This window comes from Cryptomeria japonica, chromosome 9 (genome assembly GCF_030272615.1).
Source record: "Cryptomeria japonica chromosome 9, Sugi_1.0, whole genome shotgun sequence".
NCBI classification, from domain to species: domain Eukaryota; kingdom Viridiplantae; phylum Streptophyta; class Pinopsida; order Cupressales; family Cupressaceae; genus Cryptomeria; species Cryptomeria japonica.
In genome coordinates, this window is record NC_081413.1 from 523,472,955 (window position 1) to 523,498,635 (window position 25,681).

At 31.2% G+C, this 25,681-nt stretch overlaps 1 protein-coding gene across 2 annotated transcripts; it reads left to right on the forward strand.

The window, feature by feature from the left end:
- The first annotated feature begins 2,227 nt into the window (after window positions 1-2,227).
- On the forward strand, window positions 2,228-25,155 carry LOC131077035 (uncharacterized). Of its 2 annotated transcripts, XR_009113519.2 has the most exons (5): window positions 2,228-4,267; window positions 4,352-4,402; window positions 4,623-4,695; window positions 24,615-24,904; window positions 25,056-25,155. XR_009113519.2 is itself a non-coding variant. In XM_058014397.2 (4 exons), exons 1-4 carry the CDS (start codon window positions 3,234-3,236, stop codon window positions 24,804-24,806), a joined length of 1,350 nt encoding a protein of 449 aa, XP_057870380.2. In that variant the 5' UTR covers window positions 2,228-3,233; the 3' UTR covers window positions 24,807-25,155. The 2 variants fall into 2 exon arrangements, 1 of the variants encoding a protein (XP_057870380.2); XM_058014397.2 differs by having other exon boundaries at window positions 24,615-25,155.
- The last annotated feature ends 526 nt before the right edge of the window (window positions 25,156-25,681 follow it).

A 25,681-nucleotide genomic window follows, 5' to 3' on the forward strand; every position in this document is an offset into this window, starting at 1 on the left:
ACTTTGGACCTCTTTGATCTCTGCACTAAATCAAATGATATTGACCTCCCTTAAAACTTTTCCTACTAATGCTTTTGTCTTGCCTCATAGTGCCCTATTATGATGTTTGAGTTTGTTCCTATTTACACTTAGGGATGTAATTTTTTTCAACTACCTTTTTTTGTGAATGTGTAATATTATTGTATAAATAGTAATTCATAAAATTACTCATTAATAAAATAGGCACTAAACAACATGTTGTCAATAAAACTAGAGTAGATGCAAGATAAGAAAAAAAATATAAAGTATGCACTATTTTGATTTACCGTGATATTGTCTTTGATTATAAGATATTACACTTAAATTCATTTCTACTTATTAATTTTTTATAAAAAAATCCTAATTTTTACTTCATACAATAGCTTATCTACTTATTTTTCTAGAGACTTTTTTAAATTTCTACCAGACGATTTTCTTGATGTATTCTATAATAAATTATTACATATGACATGGTCACCACTCTCACATTCTAATTTTAGATTAAAAATTTATTAAATTAATAGTTACATATGATATTAGATCTAGTTATTTGATTTTTAAATACTACAAACTCAATTCATTTTTTCTTTCATTAATATTCATTATAATTTTTGAAAAATCATAATAATTTACTATAAGATATCATCCCATAATTTACATATGAATATTTTAGGTACTTTATAATAGTAATTTTAGTATTAAATACTTAATATATATTGATCTTAATTTTCAATTTAAAATTTTAATATAAATAAGTATGGTATAATATCAAGTTTCATTTATTCATAAAATATGATTCAATGAGTTGAGAACTTACATATTAAAAAATACCTTTTACTTGTGAATGATATAATATTGTGTAGTAAAGAACTTAATTACCTTTACTTTGAGAAGACAATCTAAAAGAACAAAAATTTCAAGAGATTTTATTATTATTATAATATATCATACGAATGAGGGATCTCATCTTGGATCACAATGATTCAACAAGGGTTTGAACATTGGTGGTCACAACAACAATGTCACCACTTAGATAATAAATTATGAGGTGAATCCCATAATAGGTGTTCAGTAAATCTTATAATATTATACTACTTTTTTTAACAACTATAATATTTAGAAATATTACTAATTACAATAAATAAATGAAAGTTTCAACAATTTTTCATGGTTAATAGTCATTTTTGTTTAATAAAATCTTAATGATGTTTTATAGATTGTGACAAAAATAATTGAACTGTAGAAATACCATAATTCTAATTTTCAAAAAAAATTATAATATCATTGAAAAAAAATATTTTGATTCTCTCTTTTATTCATATTCTTTTTGAGTGGAATGTTGTTGCTAATTGTTTTGCTAAATGGTATTCTAATGCTAGAATGTTATGGATTGAGGATCTCTTTCTTTAGTCTATAGCTCACAACTTCTTCAGTTTGTCTTGTTCTTGTTGTCTTTTTGTTTTCTTATTCTCCTTTGAGATTTTCTAGGAATGGAGGTGGTTTTGTAACAAACCTTTTTGGATTTTTATTTCTTAGACTTTAATAAAACTATTTCTATATGGAAATATTTATGTAATTCTTCAGTTTCTAATTTAATATAGTTTTTTTGTCAAAAATATATTATCTAAAAAGATAAATTGATTTTATAATCCTATCATAAAAGTGGAAGGCAATGTATCTTAAAATTATGTTGATTACTTCCATTAGAATGCAATTAAACTAGTATACTTAGGGTTCTATTTTATTTGGAGTAATAAAATAACACTTCCACAAAAGCTGAAACGTGGCATATTTCATGCATTTACATGTCATTTGCATGTCAAATTGTTTCAAAAATGGATTTTTGTTTACGGATATTTTGATGTCATTGAAATGTCAAATTGTTTCAAAAATGGATTTTTGTTTATGGACATTTTGATGTCATTGTAGATGCCTCTCCCTATAACTCTTGGCATAATTGTGTGCTTTGGAGACAAACTGCAACTTGTAAGAATTTTAAGGGTTATTACTAAAGATTCTAGGAAAAACCTATATTAAGAAAAAATAAGAAGAATGTAAAATGAATGTATTTAATAAAAAATAAACAGATATTAAAAAAAATTAAGCTATTAATGAAGAGGGAAGCGAAAGGACGAAACCAGTACCACGTTAGCATTAATTTACACTGGCCAATTAATAGTTTAACGTGTAACGTGCCCAGAAATAAATACATAATGCGTGGAAATTGAAACTTGCCTGGTCCCCCGAGAATGAGAATGACGCCCCAAATTCATGTAAATTCTTCATACAAACTCCCCTTCTCTTTAAATGTCCTGTTTGCTCTCGACAGTTACGCCTCATCGGCCTGTTAAGCTCTTAAATATGGATTTACAGATGGTTACAGATTAAAAATCTTTCGGCATTTATTAGGGTTTGAAATTTTAGTTAGAGCGAAAGATGGTGAAAGTTACAGAAGTTTTCTCCTCAAGTTAAGTTATTAGCGTTGAATTAATGAAAGAAGCCTGCGGATTAGGAAGCGAATACATCATGTGATGTTGATTATGGAGTAAAAAGAATGGAGGAAGAGTAAATGGCGGAAACCTGGTTAAAGCGTTAGACGAGGTCAAAAGCTTTACGAAACCGGCTGATTTGGAATAAAATACGGAAAGGCATCCATGGATGTGTATATATTATTATAATGCTGCTTTCTGTAGCGGCAAATGCAATCGAACGTAGATCTAGAGAGGCACGTTGAGTAATAAAGGAGGTATGCTGTGCACAAGTAGAGCATGGGATAATGGATACCTCAGACTTGCCTGACACACCACGCACACCTCCATTCCAGCTAAAGATAAAAGCTTTTTCTTTTAAAAGGAACCGGAGCCACTGTGCACAGCATAAGCACATCTGCTTTCTGGATTTAGAATAGGATTTTCGCCATGACGGATCCTGTACAAAGCCTGTGGTCTCTGAAAATTGAAGGGCAGTCTTTCCTTTACTGAGAAAAGAGGTCAACGCTTTTATTTCAGCTATTTCATTGTGTGTTTTCGTTGACGCCATGCTTTAAGCCGTCTGAGATGTGCATAGATGATGCGAGGGTTTGTACTTGTAGTTGTAGTCAATTTCATTTGTTATTGAAAAGTTTCTACGGCTGATATGAAGGAAGCTGTCTGCGGAGGGTGATATGAAGGCCAGAGGTGAACCAGGCTTGTGAAATCATGTGACAAGAGCAAAGCATGACGGAAGGAGAAAACGCAAGCGATCTGTCAAGTTCTTTAACTTTGAGAATTAGTAATGAAAATTGTGGAGAATCTGATCTGACAGCGGAGCACATGGCCGAAGGTATCAGCAGTAGTCTTGATTGTGGAAGCGCTTTCAAATTCGGAAATATTCATGAACAGGGGCAAATATTTTTTCCTCTAGTGTTAAACAGCGAAGGAAATGTGGAAAGGTCTACGAGTAGGGAAAGAGGAATTGCAATACACAACAAATCTTTTCGCTGTGAATCAGAAAAAGATGCGGGAATGGGAAAGTGGCTGGAGTTAGGCCTTGGATCGATTCACACCGTTTCAAAATGTCCTCCGCTTGTACAGCACAGTTATATGAGTTTCACACAAGATTCTTCTCCTGCAAATAAAGAACAGACTTCCAGGTTAAATACTCGGAATCAGCCATTAATTCCTAAGCTTAGCCCTCAAATAGATTACCAGTTTCCTTATGGACTCACTTACGGCAGAGGAATGGCTTCAACCCTGCCCTCTTCTTCTTGTGATTTGGACAGGAACAGATTGTATTGCTCTTCAAAAACGAAAATTTCAGCGGAGTATCCCTCGCACAAGCATGGAGAAAGGAAATTTGAAGATAGACACGGCTCCATGATCAAAACATCAGGCGATAACTTCATGTACCAAAATTCACAGCAATCGGCGGTTCTACAGAACGTGAGGGACATAATACAATCTCGGAGGCCGTGGACCAGCGATGGCGAGTTCGCATGGATCAGATCCGGTGACTTTAGACCAGCTATTTCAGATATCTCAGTTGGAAGAAAATTGTCTTCAAATGGCCTGCCCGCCACAATCCAGTACCAAAGCTCGAAATGTATACAGCCAATGGCGACATACAAAGGACAGCACAAACAAATTTCGGCTCAATTCACTGGAACACAACCAATTACCACAAATATTTCTCAGACTGAAAATGGAAAGGCTTTCAAGCCTAGGAAACGCGAAGGCGGCGTATGGTTCAGATTGCAAGTCGCGCCTACAAAGTAAGACGATCGATCAATGGATGTAACGTCATTTTTATTGATTTCTTATATATTCTTATCATGTTTGTTGTGATTTGCTTTCAGGGATGGAGATCGCCTGTTGCCGCAAATTTCGAAAACCTATTTAAGAATTAAGTAGGTCTTAACAACCTTATTCCGCGTTTTTGTTACAATTTTGGAGCACTGTTATAACTATAAAACACAAATTTTTAGGGTACTGTTATAACCGTAAAACATAAATCTTTAGGGCATTGTTATAACTGTAAAGCATAAATTATTAGGGCACTGCTTTAACTGTAAAACATAAATCTGCTGGACAGAAACTGCTCTGACTGGCTGAAATTTATTGTTACAGGGATGGAACGACAACTGTACTTCTGGTGAAAAAGTACTTGGCAAGCAAGTTAGGGTTGAAGAGCGAATCAGAGGTACCTTTCAACAACCCACCTGCATTGTTTTCCTGTTTTCCATCTACCTAATTTCTTTAATTAAAATCGAAATGTGAGGAAAAACTGCAAAAAACTTGTATTCGAACTGTAAGTCCTCCTGAAACAACCTGAATAACATCATATCAACAAATCTTTTATGATGACATGAATTGACTGGCTAACGGACAATAGCTTAAAAACAAAACTTTAGAATGTACGTATAGCATAGATTTAAATGTATCGGTAGGAAGATAGATGACAACTGTTGCTACAGAATCTGTGGAACGCAGGCAGTATTTTCTGTAAAGCATGGCCGACAGATATTCGTTGTCAAATTTTCAGATAGTAAATAATCTAGATTTTACCCCTTAATTCTACCGTTAAAATTCTATCTGGGAATTGGCTACCTTATAACAAATGGTTTAGGATTCGTATTATTAAGAACATTCGTACGAATATGCAGAAGGATGAAACTTATGTTTGCACGGGCACCCCACTATCTAGATTTTTTTTCTGGTTTCTGACATTCAGCTTTTAAGATATTCTATTACTTTTGTTTTTTTAGAATTAAATCACAACCTCACATACAACATATTCTTTTATTTGAATGTGGATTTATCCTTTTTATGATAAAATCTCATTTTCTTGAGTTAACCACGTTGAAACTACAATTATTAAGGTTTAAAAAGATAATGACGACATACATAATATTTTGATAAGTATATTAAAGATTAATATGTATGTAAATTGTCTTAATAATTATATAAAAAAGTATTATACAAATTTTTTATTATTGGAAATATAGAAGTTTTTTAATGTTTGTATATTCTTTTATAAATTTACAAGTTCAGTCTTTTTTTCATCATCTATTTTTATAGAAAATTAATGGAGTTTTATAGGGTCTTCTAGAAAATAAGAAAGCACTATCTACCAAAAGAAAAATACTTTTAAAATGCTAGCATCTAGCAAACAAAAGACAATAGATATTATATCTTGTAAATCTTCTCTACTTTCTCACACTTCCACACGGAGATGCTTAAAAGAGAAGAATATGCTATTATTCATTACAACTTTAAAAAGGTCATATTACTTTTTATTTATTTTTAAATACAATATTTGATTTTTTTGATTTCTTACTTGCATCTATTCATTTTAAATAGGAAATGACAGATTCTTCTTTTGTTTCAATCTCACTACATGTCTTTACTTCTAAGGTAAAAGATGCTTATAACAAAAATAAATGTAGCTATGATATTCCTAGTTGCCCTAAACATTCTTCTATATTAGTAGATGTACTACCTAAAGGATTGAAGATGACCTCTCTATTTAGAACTATAGTCTTTTGGACTCTAGTAAAGATATATGTGCTTCTTATTAATATCTTTTTTATTATTTCTCTCATTTTCTTTCTTATTTTGTTTTTTACCTTTAAGTCCCAAATCCTAAGATAAACATTCCTCAAAAGTTTGAAACTTTTTTTTTTCATCATTCTTTAGACCATTTGAAATTAAGTCAAATAAACATCCAAACAGTTGATGTTGGGATGATGCCTCCTTTCAACATGTAGAGTGCTCCAAGGGCATTTCAAGTTTCTTGCACTTCTAATCCTTGAGCTCTACATGAAAATAAATCTACTATTGGAATTTTTTTTATATAATATTTTGTTCACTTTTAAATTTCTTTTCCAAACTTCAACTTAATTTTTTTGAAAAGAAGAAAAATCTATTTCAATAAGAATCCTTACTACAATGTATGCCTTTAAATTTATGGAAATGAGGAAATAAATTTTCATAAAGAATACCCTATATTTTTTCTATATTTTTTCAATGTAAATGGAAACCAAAATGATAAGGGAGATTGGGAAGTCTTTTCAAAATAGTGGTATCCCTACAATTCTTTGAAAAATAATTGAAACCTAGAAAATAGTGCTTTAAATGTAATGACACAATGTCCCAAAATTATCCACTCTCTTTTTTAAAATTTGTTTTTTTCCATCTAATGAATCATATAATATCACATAAAAATCATTATACACATGGATAGATTACAATAATATCTTCGAAGAAAGGATACCACATTTACAAAATCCAATTATATAAGAACCAAGGAGGTAAGACCAAAGAGATATAAATTTACCTATTATCCCCTTTTTTGTATAATGCTTTATTTATTTCATCTTGTACCTCCAATATGAATTTTTTTTTTCTATCTTCTCTTTTGATATATTATATTATCTTTTTTTAGATCCTTAATAAGGTTTTTCTTACTTATTTGTGCACATAAGAACTCTTTTCAAAGCTTCCTCTTTGCCTATTTATTTTATTTACCTCCTTCATTAGGCTTGAATTTTCCTCTATCGAGACCATCCACCTTGCATTCTAACTCATTGCCTTGTCCTTTTTTATGCATGTCTGCATTCAAGACCCTATTTTTCCCTGCAACCTTTTTTCCTCTATCAAGACTATGCTCATTGCCTTCTCGCTCCTTTATTATGCATGTCTACATTCAAAGCCTTATTTTTCCCTGCTACCTTTGTGCCTCTTCACATGTGTTTGTTTAAGTAGTTCTTTAGCCTTCTCTACTACATTAGTATTTTTCTTTATCACTTTAAATAAATAAATAAAAATCATTATGAAGAATCACTTTATTATTGACTTGATTCCTCTATTATCCGCCTAAAAAAATCAAACATTTATATCTCTAATAAACTAAAGTTAATTTATAAAACATTCTAGTATTAGTTTCGGGTCATTTCCCCACTTTTGGGGTGTTTATTATATTAATACACATCACACACTTTTGTAACTTTAAATTGTGAGTGTGGATTTTCATGCAAATAACAAGCCTCATGTTGATACAAATACACACTAGGTTGATGCCCACTTTATAGATTCCAATAGTTTGGGAAGGAATTATTATAATCGGACACCTTTAGAGAGGCAATAAATTTTGTTATTTTAATACCAGAACACTTAATTTCCAAATAAGTTATAGTAAATAAATGTAATTAATATCAAAAGTAAGATCTACCTAGACTGATTAGTGAAATCTGGAAAGACTACACAAGCATAATAATAGGTTAATAGAGGATTTAAGGATATCTAGATACATTCATGATAAGACATTTTGATATATTTTGTATTCATTGATCTATTTTTGTTCTATATTATTAAATATAAATTTCTAAGCTTTGAAAAATTAATAAATGGGTGTGCTCCATCCAAGTTTAGTATCACACTTATAAATATAATTAGTACACTTATAATTTTGACTATTTTCATATAGTATTAACCATAGTTTGTAGCTTTGATATTTATATTCATCTTTCAAATTTTGTTTTCTTTTGATATCTAAAGAGGGTGGTTTTTAGAGATAACATTATAACTTATTATGATAGATCAAGAAGGTGACTAGCTTTTCAAAGAAAAATTCTAAATCATGTCTCTTAATAAATATAATTATTTTGAATAATCTGAAATAGATGTTAAGCCAAAGTGTAAATTCTTATATCTATCATTTTGATCTTGAGGTGATGTAATACTCAACTAATCAATGATTTGATTCTAGCTGATAGTTCATGAATCTAAGATGAAATAGATTTTGAAGATTTCATGCTTGATTTGGAGAACACGAACTAATTGGATTGGGTTCACATTTAAATATAAATATAAAATAAATTTTATGGATCTAACTCCATGCATGGTTTTGAACCAAATTCACAACTCCAATGAGGATTGTGAGATAGGATTTTAATAAATGAAAAATATGAATGTTGAGTCTTGATCATTGGAGAATAAGATATAGGTTGGATACCAAATCTTGCACATAAATATACTCTTTGGGTAGTATAAGTTATTGTGTTTGAGACAAAGGATTAGTGAGTTTAAAATGAATGGATAAAAGTGCTAAGGGATAAATTTTTCATCCTTACATTTTGACCCCACATTGATTTTTATGTGAACTATTATGAACCTTGCATGTACGTAAATAAGAAAAAAACATGAAACTAAATGGTAGGTAGATTAAAAAATTATATGGATATGGACAATAATTTACACATACTCGTTGGAGTGATAACTCCATGTTTAAACCTACAATTATTAAAAAACACAAGTAACATCAAATAGAAATGAAAATAGGCATGGATAACTACTCAAAAATAATAACACCAAAACATAAAATATTTAAATAATATGGGAGTTGTCAAAAAAGTCAAAATGGGAGGTTATGAAGGGGCCATCAAAAGAAACTTTTGTATGGCTTTGGAGGAGAAATTTTAACCAAAATAAGATGGTATAGGATGTAAAGATGGTATAGCAAAAAAAAATTCATACGAGATTGTGAATATAACTAAAAATAAAGTGATGTGAAGCTATGAACACAACATAAAAAGAATAGTACTCTTATATATCCCAATAATTCTAGGAATTGGAGGAGGCAATACAAATTAACACATAGAAGATTAGGGAACAATACAACAAGAATGCAATGAGCAGGAAAGGAGGAGCAGGGTGAGCTAGGGTTTCAGCGCCTAATGATTCAAGTGATGGAGACGAAGATGGCGAGGCAGATGGAGATGGGGGGAGCCTCTTCTCTTTGGCCTAGATTGGTTGCTCTAGTATCTGCGCAGGCTAGTGTGGTTCATAGAATGTGTGGCTTGATTGCGCTAAGGAGGGCAACGTGTTTACCTCACCCTTGTTATTGTTTCGGTGCGGTGAGATCACTATGCTTCCAGATGTTTGCAGTTCATTGCTCTCTAGAGATGAACCTTGCTGGGTGCCATTGATCTCGCACGGTGGTGTCTTGGCTTTGGTGCCCTATGTTAGGCCAGGCTATGGGTCCCTCTCAGGGACTGGTAGAGTTTTTTTGCCCCCCTCTTTGCCTGGTCTTATCTTTTTGGTGCTACGGGTTTACCCTTGGTGCCCTGCGATGGGTTGTAGACTGTTTTGTGTGGCTTTCTCAGGCCCATATGGGAGGATCCCCTGTCCCTTGTTGTTTTTGTGGGTCTCGGGAAGTAGGGCTCTATGTGATCTTGGCAGAGTATGGTTGTTTTGGAAGGGTTGTCCTCTGCTCATTCCCCTTGTTCTCTTGGCTCTACCTTGGTTAGAGTTTTCTCTCTATTGAAGATGGAGAGGATTTATTTGGATGTGAAAGGTTTGTTCGGGCCCTTTGTCGTTTCTCATGAGGGAGTCTCTGTGTCTCTGAGGGTTCTTCCTCTTGATCTTGAGACTGGGTGGATCAACTTTTTCCCTGTTTTGGTTAGCCCTCCCTCTGAGGTGGAGGAGATTTTTCTTTGCTAGTCCATGACTATAATATGGGGGCTTTTGGACTGCTCTCTTCCCAGCCTGTCTGAAGTGGCCCTTTCTCCCATAGAGGCAGAGATTTGGTGGTTGGGAGTGGTTGGGTTTCTGCTTGCTATGAGAGTGTCTCTGAGGCTGATGTTGAGGTGGACCTCTTCCCTATTGAGGTGGCGAGATGGTGGGAGAAGGTCTTTTGGGTGAGGATGTTGCTCGAGTTGCTGGTTGAGGCCACCTGCCATTACTTTCATGGTCAGGGATGGACTTTTTATAACCATGCTTTCCATTTTCTTTTGGGGTTTGAGGGAGTCTTCAAAACCCTCCTTGTGTATGCCATGAAGGTTAGGGGAGCCTTTCAAAACCCCCATGTGTGCTTTTATATTTCTCTCTTGTGTGTTGGTTGTGGGAGTGTTGTTCATTCCTTAGGCATGCTGGATGCTAGCAATTTTAAAGGTCCCAGTCTGGCCAGTGATGGTTTTTGGTTAAGAGGGTTAGTTGTACTATTGGTAAGTTGATGACTATGTTACTGCTTATGGGAGCCTGGGAAAACCCTTGTTTGCTAGTTTTGGGAGCCATTTTAAAACCTCAATGAAGGTTAGGGGAGCCTTTCAAAACCCCAATATTCAGTTGGTTTAGGGAGCCTTGTAAATCCCTTGTTTCTGTGTTAGGGACGCTTTGTGTTCAGTTTGTGGCTTGGCTATTGGTTCGGTGATATTCCTTTCTTTTAGCAACATTGTTATGTGGGTTCTAGATCCTAGTAAAATCTAAGGGTTTCGAGTCCTTTCAAAACCTATGGGGTTTTGGGTCCCCTCAAAACCTATTTACGGGGTTTCTAGTCCCCCCAAAGCTTGTTTACCCTTAATAAAAAACACATAGAAAATTAGGTCACACAAATAATAACAATCATGTGCATTTTTGCGCACCTTTACTTTTTTGAAGGGTTTCTTTGGCTCTTGCCGCTTTCTGCACTAGTTATGGGTTATGGTGTTGGGTGTTGCCTTCTCACGGTGGGTGGATTCATTTTTTGTTTTGCTCTTTTATCCTGCTCCCCTTGGTGGTTTTGATCTCTCTCTCTCTCTGTTTCCTTGTCTTGGCTCCCCTATGCCTTGGTGTTTTGGGGCTAGTTATGTTTCTTTCTTTGTCAGTGGGTGTTGTGTTTTGTGCCTCATTATGGGGTTTTCTTTGCTATGCTTCTGTGCTCTCTTCATCATTTATTTTGAACATTTTTTTCATTGCTAGGGGTTTTGGTGGGTCTTTTCTTCTTGGTGATCAGGTAGTTGCTATCAATTTTCAAGGGCCTAGGCTGACCTTGGTTTGTTTTTTGTTAGGTTTTTAGTTTCTTGGGGATGTGCTCACCCTCGATGTTTCCTAGTGCTTCATGCTTTTTCTTCTCATGTGGGCTTCTACTATTCTTGGTTGGGTTCTTCCCTGTGATGCTCCTATGGAGGTGGAGTTTTCTCTTGTGGTCATGGTGTGGGTTTGGCTCATTGTGCTCCCCTGTTCCTCTTTCATAGTTCCTATTGAGGTGGTGATTTTCCTAGTGGGAGAGGTTGGTGGTTTCTCTATGTGGTCTACCTTTGTCTTTGGCTACTTGGTTGTGGGGATGAATCAAGTTTGGCTCTTCCAACTATTGGTTCGCTTCTCTTTTGCTCCTATCGAGGTGGGTTCCTTTTCTATTGAGGTGGAGAGGAGTTTCACTAGAGGGGAGATGAATTTTTGCTGGAGAGTCTTTGTAGGTTTCATCTTGATGGTTTTGGGAGCCATATCAAAACCCATGCTAATGTTTTGGGGTGCCTTTGAAAACTCCCTATCCTTTTCTTGCATTTGTTTGCTTGGAATGCTCTATTATTTCTAGACTAGTCTCTAAATTTTTTCTTCATGACTCTGTTTTCTAGGTTTTGGGATCCTTGCTAAAACCCAATGGTTAGGTTAAAGGTGCCTAGAAAAACCCTTGGATCTTGATGCAACGTAAGGATGCCTTGGTAAAACCCTTGGATCTTGGATATTGTTTGTAGTTAAGGTGTTATGTTCTTTGGAAGCCTTATTTAGTTGGTGTTAGATACTTCTAGGTTTCATGATTAAACACTTTGCAATGAGGTTATGGGAACCTTGCCAAAACCCATGTTTCAGGTTAAGGGAGCCTTGCAAAACTCGTTTCTCTTGTGATTGTTGATATCTCTTGTCTAATGGCTTAGGCTTGGTGGCTGATTTTTCTTGTTCTTAGCTGCCTTGCTTTTGTTTGGTTGATATTGTTGTTAGTCTTTGTTGGTATCTTTTTCTAGCATTTTGCTTGTGGGTTCTAGATTATTTCTATTTCTAGAGGGTTTCAAGTCCCTTCAAAACCTGTTGTATGATGTTTCAGGTCCCCTCAAAACTTGGTTTTTCCCTAATAAAAAACAATAATCATGTGCAAAGAGTGTAATAAATAGAATTGAGTGACAAGCATGTGATAAAATATAATAATGTAATCATGAAATCATACAGATAAGAGAGGGAAATGGTGTCACAAATGTCTACCCTAAGAACATGTAAGAAAATATAATCACGTGTCATATAAGATGTAATCATGTAAGGATACAAATATATGTCTAATTATTCATAAATAAAAATAGATGAATACAAAGACAATGCCTCCTAAGTGGAGTTATAGGAAAAAGAAACTTGAGGGAAATATAATTCAAGAGACATGACACAAGACCTCAATGGTAGGAATTGGGAATCAACTAGAGGGATGACAATTCCAATAGAGCTATATTAGTCTAGCTAACAGATGCTCAACATGCAAGTTATTGAAAAAAAACTAAACACTAAAAAATACAAGAAATAGATAGTAAGATAAGTTCCATTAATCTCCATGATGATAAAGTTACAATAGATGACTCAATTTATAGTGCAAGGAAGACCATTTAGAATAGCAACTTCTATCTAGGACGTAGGCATGCAATCGAGCAACTATAAGTTCTCAAAGGAAATCAACCTATGTAATCTTATCTTTAGAAGATAGATTGAAATGGAAATATTCTAAGACTAACACATCCCCTTAGGCATAGTTTATGTGAATACCAAATAAATTGAGTCCCAACAACTAGGATTGATGAGGTACCCAAGAACAAAAGATTCAATAAATGAACAAAGGAAGAAAATCCCATGGGAAAAACTTCCCTCCAAAATCTAGAGGAAAGGAAATGAAAGTGTACTAGACACAACACAAGAAGGTCTCCCAAGGATGGAATTTTCTAAATGTTTTTTTAGATTCTTTAGGTGATGATGTTATGCTAGAAGAATCTTTGGATTCTCTTGAAGAAGCATCTCTAAAATCCCATGTAGTTAGGAGACTTAAAACAAAGGAACTATTAGAAGAGTATGATGGTATTGCTATAACGAATCTGTGGAAGTTCTCAAGAAATCAACTCTAGATAAAGTAATAGGTGATGAAGAAGTGCTCTCAACTATAGACACGACAAGTACAGAAATCATCTCATGAGGAGGTGTCCACACAAGATGGGCAATAAAGGTCTTAATATCATGCATAAGAGTTTATTCAGTTAATAGTCACATGGCTTCATAACTAGTCTAAGGATATAAGATAACAGATCTCAATGTAGGCAATGATTCTCAATGCCTTTCTCTAAAGACAAACAATTCTCTAAGATTATTTTTGACAATAGATAAATATAAATATACACGAAACCAACCAATCAAAAGTAATAACACAAACAAATTTACATAAAAATGACCTATATTATTACATTTATTGTAATAAAAATAAAAAATGCACACAAGAGTCTTTGGACATGTAGTGTCGCGGTTAAAACACTTCGTTGGTCAAGCGGCCACCAAGGTTCAAACCCCTGTTGGGCCATTGTGCTCACAGGCCTTGTGTCTTCGTTGGGTTGTTGTACTTGTGGGTTTGAACAAGTGAAGTGTGGCCTCACCAATTCATAGCTCCGAATCAAAAACATTTCACATGGAAAAAAAAATGAACTTAACCTTTTAACCTTCCAGCCACCCATTAGAATTAGGATGAAATAAACAATACAATGATTTTGATTGTGAGAAGGTATTGGCCTCCAACCAACTTGGGCCTCACCGTTCATATTTGACAAGCAAAGAAACAAGAAATAAATAACCATCTATTCCGATACGGCATACATATAACTCTAAGAGTGATAAAATGAAGACAGCGTGGCACACAACAGAACTTGAATAGCTTACAAACAACCACCAGCAAGAAAAAAGTGTGATAAATTAGTAGAAAGACTTAAGTTATAGCGCCAAAAATTTATAGAAGTCGTGCCATAGTTTGTCCATGCCAGATAAAAGGAGATTCAATCCACACCTATGACTTTGATCTGTAGATAAAGACTGAAATTATAGCGTCAACAAACAAGGAAGCCCACACCATGCTAATAAAATCATTGCTTGTTAAATTAAAAAAATTGGACTTTAGAGGAAACAGCGGTCAGTTTTAAATCACACATTTTAAGTAATATATTAAGTTTACAGAATGTTAGTTAACTTTGAGTATTTAATAGTTTTAAGTATAAAAATATATTCTTAGTGTGATCATATATCTTAAGCAACATATTAAACCTAAAAAATATCAGTCAATTCTAAATGTTTAACACTTTCAAATATAGAAATATAAGCTTAATGTATGTGATTTAAATCATTCCGAAAACAAAAACTCTTAATACCAAATTCTAAGAAATTAACGATCCAATTCAGAAAAGAGATCAGCCAAACCAAAAAAAACAATGCAAGACATATGATGTTTATTGCTGAAATGAACATAACTCATTAAACTCAAAAGAGTTACGCTGCCTCTAAGAGTTCCTACGCCATAAGCACAAAATCGCCCAACAAAAATCAGCTGCCTCCCCTGCCAAGAAGCTCACGGCCTTTATGGATATGATCGGCCTTTATGGATATGATCGGTCAGTTGAAAACCTTCCATGCAATCACTCAACAAATGGGCTTTTTCATAGGTAGAAGTCCTTGTGGCCTATAGACTGAGAATTTATTCCTTCCAAGGTGAAACCGCCACACTGGCTTTCTCCACCTTCATTTATCGAATAAGAGTTTTGATGCCTCGCAAAATTCGAACTTGCAAATGCTTCAAATGCCTAAAAAATTGAATCATTCAGATTGTAATGAATAGACTTTAACTATGGCACAGGCAAATACATAGACATGGCATGCAAAGGCTCAGAAACTAACAGATATAATAGCAACCAAATAATCTACCAATTCAATTCGATTTTTCTTATGTGGAAAAAACAAATTTAATTTGAAAAAAATTAAGCAATTGAATTTGAAAAAATTACACAATTGAATTTAGTCTAGAACATAGCTCTAATACCATGTAGTAACTGAGAATCAATTGGATGGATGACATTAGGAATGTTCAAGATCAAATTTATTGGAAAAAACTAAATTTTATGCAAAACAAGAATAGGGAGTAAGAGAAATTTCATTAATCTTCATGATGATCAACTTACAATAGAATAGAAACTATTATCTAAGACATGTAGGTGTGCAATTGAGCAATTACTTCTGGAGAAAATTCACATTTGTAAGCTTATATGTAGAAGATAGATTGAAATAAAAAGATTCTAACATTAACAATAATATATCTAAGTTGAAATAGGATAAAATATCAAATTACACATAATAATTTTAACATGAAATAACATTATATAAGACATTGAAAGAGGGATTAGATAAATATAGATTCATAAAAATATTTAAATTTTCAAAATACAAAGTGAATGAGTTATACTTTTTGTCAAATGATGAGAATAATTATAAATAATTCCATAACTTCACATTTAATTCAAAATTTATAAAGAAAAATTAAATAAATATGTATAAAATATAAGAACAAAGTAACATGAACTGAAAATTATATGCTTATAATAACTTCATCAACATTCATCACTAGAAATACTTTGCATTATTCACATTCTAACTAAGAAAATTAAAAAAAAAAGTAATGAAAATACAATGCACAAGGTCCCAACCAATCATCTTAGAATAATATTCCTTGATAAGACCACCCTCATCTCAATCATGAATACCTAGTCCTCGTACTAAGTCACTTAATCATTAGTAACAATTTCTTATTAGTATGTAAAGTATCTAAATTTTAAGAAATATGCTATAAAGAAAAACTATATTTTATCCCAACCAACTATTTTTTTTTAATACAATTCTACATGTTTATATTTTGAACACGTTTATTATTTGTCTCTCTTTGGAATCCAAGCAATTTATGTTATTTTTGAAGATTAAGGAAATCTATATTTGTTAGTAATACTAATATAATTTTTTCCTTTCCCCTTGTACATGTGTAATTTGTGTCTCATAGGATTCTCTATTCTCTATAGACATGAACAAATCAAAATTATTATGCTTAAACGAGTCATAGGTTGTCTCACTTGTAGTTATCTTGATCAAGTTTAAATAATTCTTATTTATAATATCAAGTATATAAATTGACTTTTTTTTTCTTTGTAAAATCTTTTGGTCTTATGAATTGCTTCATCTTTTCTTGATTCCCACCACTTTAAATTTTATATAATTGATACAATTCATATAAATAATCATTATGTTCATGGTTCCTTAGGTATTTTTTTTATGTATATCTCCATAGCAAGATGACTCAATTAAAATAAAGACATGTGATTGGTCTTTAGATTTGTAACAAATTTATACTTGTGAATACATTTAAAGTATCGATGTAGTTCTTTGAAAGTATATATTGATATTATTTTATATATGATTCTTGATTATTACTCTAAATCTATTTTAAGAAGATTTATATGACATAAATTAGGGGATTCATTTAGATTTTTAAAATAATGCATCCCATAATTTTAATAAATTCAAAATTACTAATATATAACTAATCCCTATGTCTAGATCTAGCTTTCTTTATGCTATATTTCTTGTCTTAGCACAAATTGGTTCCATGTTACCAAACAGTGTCGAAATTCACTCCAAAGTTTGGTTGTGGGAGTAGGAGATATAGTATGAACCCTCTCAGTTGTACCAATCCATAGAGTTAAGCTTTTCTCTTTGGTCTGCCAAGATATTCATTCAATTGTCTTAGCACAAATTGTTTCCAAGTTACCAAATAGTGTTGAAATTCACTCGAAAGTTTGGTTATGGGAGAAAGAGATCTAGTATGAACCCTTTTGGTTGTACCACTCCATAGAGATAATCTTTTATCTTTGGTCTGCCAAGATATTCATGTGATTGTGCACTTTGTTAAATAAGCCTAATCAATTGCATAGATGCTAAATGAGCATACCACAGAAGAAAAAATAAATAGTTGGATTGTTACAAATTATATATTATCTACATCTCAAGTGAATCAGAAACATTAATTTTCTAAATCTTTTGAAGTGAGGATTCACTTCTTAATTTTCTTATAATAGGTCTCTAAAATCAGATCCAACCCTCACCTTAATTTATATATGTAGCACTTGTTGAATTTAGAAGTAATCCGCTAAGGTCTTCAAGTAACCATTATTCTAAAAATCAAACATAAACAATGAACTCATGCTAGTTTTGTAAATAAACCATTTCTCACAACCTTTGTATTGCAAGTGTGAATAACTTATTGAACTAGTTGTTGATTCTCATATGAACATCTTGGGATATCAAATAAATTATTTCAACCAAAGTCAAAATTTTCTAATGTGTTGTTTTTTATCTATTTCTATTAGAAATGTTTGAATGGTGTTCCTTAACACTTTGATAATATATGTTTACATTTTCATGGTGTATGGAATCCAATTTTAAAACTGAGTAAGGTTTAAGATTTTGACTTTGATTTTTGTGAATTTATTTGATTGAATGAATGTTCATTTATATTTGGTTAAAATAGTTGTTATAAAATATATTTTTAGTTTTTACATATTGTAGGTATCTATTTTTTATTTTTTTTGAGAAATGACATTTTTTTAAGATTTATTTTCTAGATTTTAGTAGATATTTGTTTAATGAAAATATACTCTCATATTTTCCCTCTTAATTGACCTTCAATTTTTTATTTTTAATCATCAATAAAAAATAATTGAAAATGATAAAAAGACTTATCTTGGATCTTATTAATTTCCATTGTATTTATCATAAAAAAAGGTTTAATTTTTTTATTTACTATTTTTTAGGCTTGACATATACCTACATATTTTTTCTTCCAACAATGTTTAAAAAAATAACTTTTGTATATCTATTACTTAACCAAACTTTATCTTCTAGATATAAAATTAAATAATATATATGAAAATTTTTAAAAAAACTGCATTTTATTATATGATATTAATTTTCTATTATAATATTTACCTCACATATAAAAAGATTGAATTTTAAGATAAAATAATATGTTTGATCATTTTAGACCCCTCACCTTACCCAAACTTACAATTTCAATAATCATGTGAGAATGTTAAGATAGTGGCATGTGACACCCTAGTAAGATAAATCTATGTTTGTGAAAATACACATAATGATATATAGTAAAATGACTCCCGTGATACCCAAAATTAGGATTATGAAAAGTAGTTCTAGTTTCTAATCAAGAGATCATATAAGCATGGATAATAGTATTATTTTTTGTGGGGGAACAAGTGGAATAATCATAAAATACGTGAGCATAATATATCATTATCATTAGCTCATTAACATGAGAAAGCATACAATCATAAAGTGTGGGCTTAATAATCGTGAAGACCTTGTAATCATCACAAAATAAGAGCATGTTAATTAATCATGTGATTAAAAAAATCATACATATTCAAACCACATAGAATTATCAGTATATAATTTATGTAATGGTATAGTGGAGAATACCATAAAATATGTGTGTACCAAGTGAGAGACTATATAAATAATAATAATATAATGCATATATGGATAATTAGATAGAAAATGAAAGATCTCATCCCAACCAATAGTATTATATGGATGATCTTCCAATACGTCGCCTTAATTTAATTTTTTTTATTTATAACCAACTTCAATCAATTTAATTCATCATGCCAAGATACGTCATTCTTGGTGAATGTTCCTTTGAAGTTTCTCACTTTTGTTTTGGGACTCATATGGTGGTAAGGGGATAACTAAAACTTGCTTTCTTAAAAAGAAGGATGAAATCTTCCTTCTTTGGCATATTTGGAGCATGGAATCTATTTCTCCTTTGCTTCATTTGTGGGAGAGGAAAATAATATAAATTTTATTTTACTTTATTTTTAGATACTTTAAGGGGTAATATAAAAAGATTATTTTTTATGTTGATTTTCTAATTATTTTTAGTTTCTTAATTGTAAATATACATAATATATTTTGTAAATTTTATCTTAGCACTCATAAGGAATTTTATTATGATTTTGTAGATGTAATTATTTATTTTATTAGATTCATATAGAATACTAATGAGAGTCTCAGCATATTTGTTAAGATTGAAATGACTAAATTCAACAATAGGAACATACTCACCCTCCTTTACTTTTATAATTATATTTTCACAAACATAGTACTTCAAATATCTATGTACCATAGAAGGAAGTGTCTTTTTTCTAACCATGATCTAGTATAAGTGAAAAAATAACATGAAATATTACATCCACTTCATTAAGACCTATATGGAGAGATAGGATGACGGTTCTCAAAGTGTTAATAAGAATATCATTATTCATCTTATTAACAAAACTTGAGTGTGCATAACTATCTTTTTATAAATAGTCATCATATAAATATTATTATATGCATATACTACACTAATTGAACTAATTAATGATGGTATCCATGTGCATGAATATTTGTTGAGGAAACCTTCAACATAAATAGCTAGACCATAATAGTTATTATAAGGTATATTTTCATCATAAAATAAAATAGATAGAGCTCTAAGAGGAGAAAAATATTAATACGATTCATCCTCACAAATTTACCTACATGATCATAGAGAATTTTAATTTTTATATTCATATGATATCTAGCTACATGCGTAGGACTCATGGAATTACAAGATACCTAGGAACTCACTGGAAATCAACTTTGTATTGAAAATTTGAAGGAAGGAGATTTGGGTAACTTATATCTTTTGATAAGTTGGAAAAATATTCAACAAAATAATCTCCCCCGTCATTAACACTATATACACATTCAACATTATTGTCAATATATCTTGGAATTTTTGCTTGAGAGGCATTCAAATTTATGTATGATGCTCATTAACTCTATGATAATTACAAAAATAATATTCATTATTCTCTTTAAGAATTCCTATAGATAGTTCTAATAGAAAAAAGAGAGAGATATTGATCAAATTATAAATAAATAAATGTTTTTTTTTTTGGCAAAAGGCTATAAGCCTGGTATATGTATAGAAATAGTTTGAATATACAATTTGCAAAAAGTCTCTAATCAACCAGATATGATCTGGACTAAACTTGATTTTTATTAGGTAAAACAAAAAATGGCTTTACATGTCACGTAAGTCCTAGTTCTAGAAATAAATAAGGTATTATACTTAAAAAAATTCAAAAGATAAGAAGGTGAGTAAGCTACTTGAGAGAACCCATATTTGAAACCAATGAAAATCAAGTAACTTAAATTTAATGTTCTTAACATGAGTGAAATGCTCCATAAAAGAAGTGTAGGTAATACCATTTTTTTAAGTTTCAATTCATTATTAGGAAATTGATATTCATTTTAGCATAAAATTCATGTTAATCATACAAGATAAGATACTCATTGATATTCTCATTAGAGATTTGGGTACACTGGAGATAGTTTAAAATAGTAGCCTTGAGGCTTATGTTCAAATGAAAATGGCTAGGAAAGATTATGTACTTGATAAAAATAATGAATAGAACTAGGGTGAAATGAGTAGAACCATTGTATATTGTAATTGCAAAGGGCACACTAAAACAACTTAGTCAAAATTGTATTACCATAAGTATAAAGAAGATATGTCATGGCATTGAAGGATTTTAGTGAGTTTTTGGGTATCTTTTTCATAATATAGCTAAAAGAGGTGCCACAAAACAAAACTAATAAGTAATAGAGATGTCAAGAATTTTAATACAAGAGATGTGTAACATTTTGGAAGAGTTTTAATAGCATATTTATTAGTAGGCGTGCAATCAACTTTCCTTTCAATTGTATCTAAATTTACATCAAGAGTAAAGGCAGGGATAGTGTTGGTAGGATTAACATGAGAAACAAGGAGTCAAGTATAAAAGAGGATGGGATGTACTCCTATAAAATAAATAGAAATGTGTAACACCAATGGTAAACAATAGTAGTGGAACATATAGGTAAGGTGTACAATATTACCCACATACGAAGGAATGAAGCTAGTGGGATGAGAAGTAAATGGAACATTTAGTGGAAGGAGTGGTAATAATAAAATTAGATATAAGGAGGTAAGAGATATGGGTAATCCTAATGTAGGAAATATGACTCTCACAAAGGAAAGCTGTAAAATAATTAAAGTAAATAAAATAGTGAAAATATATAAAAAGAAAGATAAAATAGAACTTTTTGATAAAAAAATATAAGAAATACAAATAATAGAGAACTTATAGTTAGAAATTTAGTTTTTAATATTTTTGAAAATTTATATTAAAAATAATAAATGATAATATATATATATATATATATATATATATATATATATATATTGATAGAAAAAATACGAAATACAAATAATAGAGAACTTATAGTTAGAATATTAGTTTTAATGTTTTTGAAAATGTGTATAAAAAATAATAAATGATAATTTATTTACAAAAAAATCACAAAAATATGTCACATTATTGTTGCTTTTACTTATATACAATGTTTGATAATAAAAAATATTTGTTCAAAATTAGGTGTCATGTGGTACTTTTTTTTTCAAAAATATGAGCAATGTCTTTGTCAAATATCTTTTTTTTATCAAATTAATTTGAAATTGGGTATTCCATAAACTACATTCAATTTTCAATCATTTTAATTAGAACTTTTTTTCACATTTTGTTGGTAAGTCTTATTTGAGTATTTATAGTGCCACTTAAAAGTGGTGTTTGATCCATCATGATCTTGCACAAACTAATGTCTTGAAGGCTCTCATGGAATGACTCTAGGGTTGTCTCTTTCAATACAACTACAAGAACCACAAATGAAACATTTCACATATAAAATTGATACATAATGATCAAGTGAGATAGAAAAGATCAATCTCGAATCTGAATTTAAAGATTAAATAATCAAAAGTCATTTCGACAACTACACAATTTATAATCATTTACACAACTATTATTAATATAAAAAATCACAATCTATTCATTTTTCATTACATAAAAACAATCAAATAAAAATAAATTAAAAATAAAAAAAATTACAATTTCATCATCATATATATGGGTCTGTAAATTGGAACCACTAAAAGGTCTTAATTTATTTAATATGTCCTGATTCTCTAAAACTAGGTAAAGATTGTGAAGTTACAAGCATGTCTCTAGCTTGGAATTTACACTAATTGCCCCTTCCACTTGCATGTTGGAATCTTCTTAAAACTTTAGTTCTTTGAATAATGTTGGCACACCATCAAATTTGGAAATTAATGGTTTGTGGCATATATTTGTTAATTTTGGTCGTATATTACAGACTGTAGATATGTGTATATTCTAACCTGGAGAACTATAAATTTTTGCTATTTTAAGGACCCATAAGTATTAATTATACGCCATTTCTAACATAATATTTTATTTTTTACATATACGCCCCAGCACAGGTGACATCTTATTGTAGGCTTCTTGTTGATTGTATTTAATGTAACCGTGACCATTAAATTTAAGAATATGAGCAGAATTTCTTTCCTAATTGTTTATTATTAATATAGTTAAGAACTATCGAAGATTTAACTAAAATAACAGGTGACAAAAATTTACAACCCTCAACAAATTTTCTTGTTTTGGACAGGTATAATTGTTTTGTAATTTCACGGCTGCCACTTAATCCATGATTATTACTTGATCTACAGTTAGTCTTTATCAGTGGATGAATTGGAGAAAGCCATGACTGAGAATATGATTTATCCTTTAGCTTTCCTCTTTGTAGTTAAGTATTCGAATTTCTTTTATCAAGTCACATCAAACGGTTACAATATTTTTTCTTTTGGTTTTGTTTTTGATTAAGTAAAAATAGGTTTTATGGGAACCCGAAATCCCTTACAGAGCTGTTAAACACAAAGATAAACACCACAAAGATAAACACACAAAACTGGATTCTTTCAAGACAATACTGTTTTAATTACCATATAACGGAATGACTTAAATCACACACACTAAGCTTATAATTTTAGATTTAAGAGTATTAAACACTCAGAGTTGACTGCCATTTTCTAGGTTTAATATGTTGCTTAAGATGTGTGGTCACACTAAGAATACACTTCTAGGCTTAAAAGTGTTACACTTAGAGTTGACTAACATTCTCTAAGCTTAATATGTTGCTTAGTGTGTGTGGTTTAAGGCTGGCCTAATAATTGCAATAAGGGAATGATCAAAAATGACCCAGAAATGAAGATCTCTTGTTTTCAGATTCATCTTTTTTAAATTAAAAAAATAAAATAAAAATGATTCAATTTTATTATTATTAATATTTTAATTTAAATAATATAGTTTAAGTTTCTACTTCTGAAAATACATATACATGGATGTTAGTGAAGAAGCTATTGTAATTTTAGAGCAATCAAGTTTGAGATCTATAATTCTCACAGGCTAGAATATAGTGTGATTCCCTCCTACCCCAATCCCTACTATTCTAAGTAATTTGTTGGCATTGAACTTAATACGATGTACGAGCCATAGGAATGGCGTTCAATGATGGAGGCATCATGCATATCCATGCATAACATCCCTTTAGATTGGGAACTGCCCAAACCACTAATTGGACAATGAGTTTGGTTCTTCAGCATCCAATATCCTTTGTGTGAGATTTCTTAAATCTATTATTTGGGAGGCCCCTCATTACCTTCTCTCACTTGAAGTTATATCTACTCACAAATCATTTAAACAAATCAAAGCTTAAAATGTATTGTTTAAACTTTTCTAATATAGACATTATATCACAAAATGTCATGATATTACTCTTTAATGACTCAATTTAACACCAGATCATTAGATTCAAAACGACTTGGACCACACACACTAAGCTTATACTTACATCCTAAAAATTGTTAAACAATCAGAATTGCCTGATATTTTCTAGACTTAATATGTTGCTTAATGTGTGTGGCCACACTAAGAATAAACTTAAAAACGAGTTGATGAATGATTCCTTATTATCATCTCCAAACAGAAATTTAATAAGAAATCCTTGAATAAAGCTACTCAGTTTAATCTAGTTTTTGATGTTATTAGAAATATATTTCTCTTGTTTTTGATATCTTCAGAAACTAAAGTTAAACTGATTGCCAAATGGTAGACATGATTCCCATGATCTTTTTATGGTTTTTGTAAGATTTCATCAATTTTCTTTTCCTTTGGAAGATCACTGAATAATTTACATGCTCATTAAAGTAGTTGTCTTTTGGAGATGTATTGCTAATTTTTAATGGTTTTGCAGATAGAGATCACCTGCAGAGGACAAGCAGTGTTACCACTTCTTACGTTGCAACATGTTCGAGATGAGATATGGTGTTCCAGCATGAAGAAAGAGAGCAATCAATCTAAAACGTCTTCTGCTTCATTTTTGTCCAAGTACTCCAATGAATGTTTGATGGTTTTGAATTATCAAAGAAGCTTAAGTGCACAATAACCATTGAGGTTACAACAGTTCTGAGATTATTTGTGTGCTATCAGAAGAAATGTGTGCTCCTAATTACCAGAAAAAGGCAAGCATGTTTGAAATGTGAGGTAAATTGTAATTTTAACATTAATTCAGCGTTAGCAAATAGCATTTCCATTCTGCCAAAAATCTTTTCAATTTTGGAAAGTTTTTCCTCGATTAAATTCTAGCATATAAACTCAATAAATGAGTGGATGTGTAATATTCAAATCCATGCAGATACATGACCAAAGCATAGCAACCACGGTTACTTCTGAAGCGAAATAAAGCTGAAACTATTGGTCTAATAAAGATAAACAACCAAAATTTAATTTTTTCACTTGGGTGAGTATAAAGAACAAAGTTGGTCTTATTTAAAATTATTTTGTTAAACTTTAATTGCATTCAGTTTTTATACAATAAATATCTTTTTAAGAAATGATTTTTTTTTTATAAAGGAAATTAGATTAATAAAAAACGTTAAATAGAGATAAAAGAGTTGGGGAAAAGTTTTCTTGTTTTAATATTCATGTATAATAGGGAGTAGATCTTGTTAGAAATAGACATAATGATTGTCTTTGCAAATGTGATAGAGTTCATCTAGTTACAATTGTTTATTTTGCATTGCATGGTCTTCATATTTGAGGAGATGTTGCACAATGGTGTACAATTTCACATTGTATTTGTAGATCTAGAAGTTAATGGTTTTAAGTTAATAAATATGGCCAAGCTTGTGTATTTAGAATACATAAAATTGTTGGAAATTCTCAAAGCATGCCTCAATCAGGCTTTAGTTTGGTATGTTTCAAATTTATTAGTAGTCAAAATAATGGTATTATGTGTCTATCGTAGTATACTCTATATTA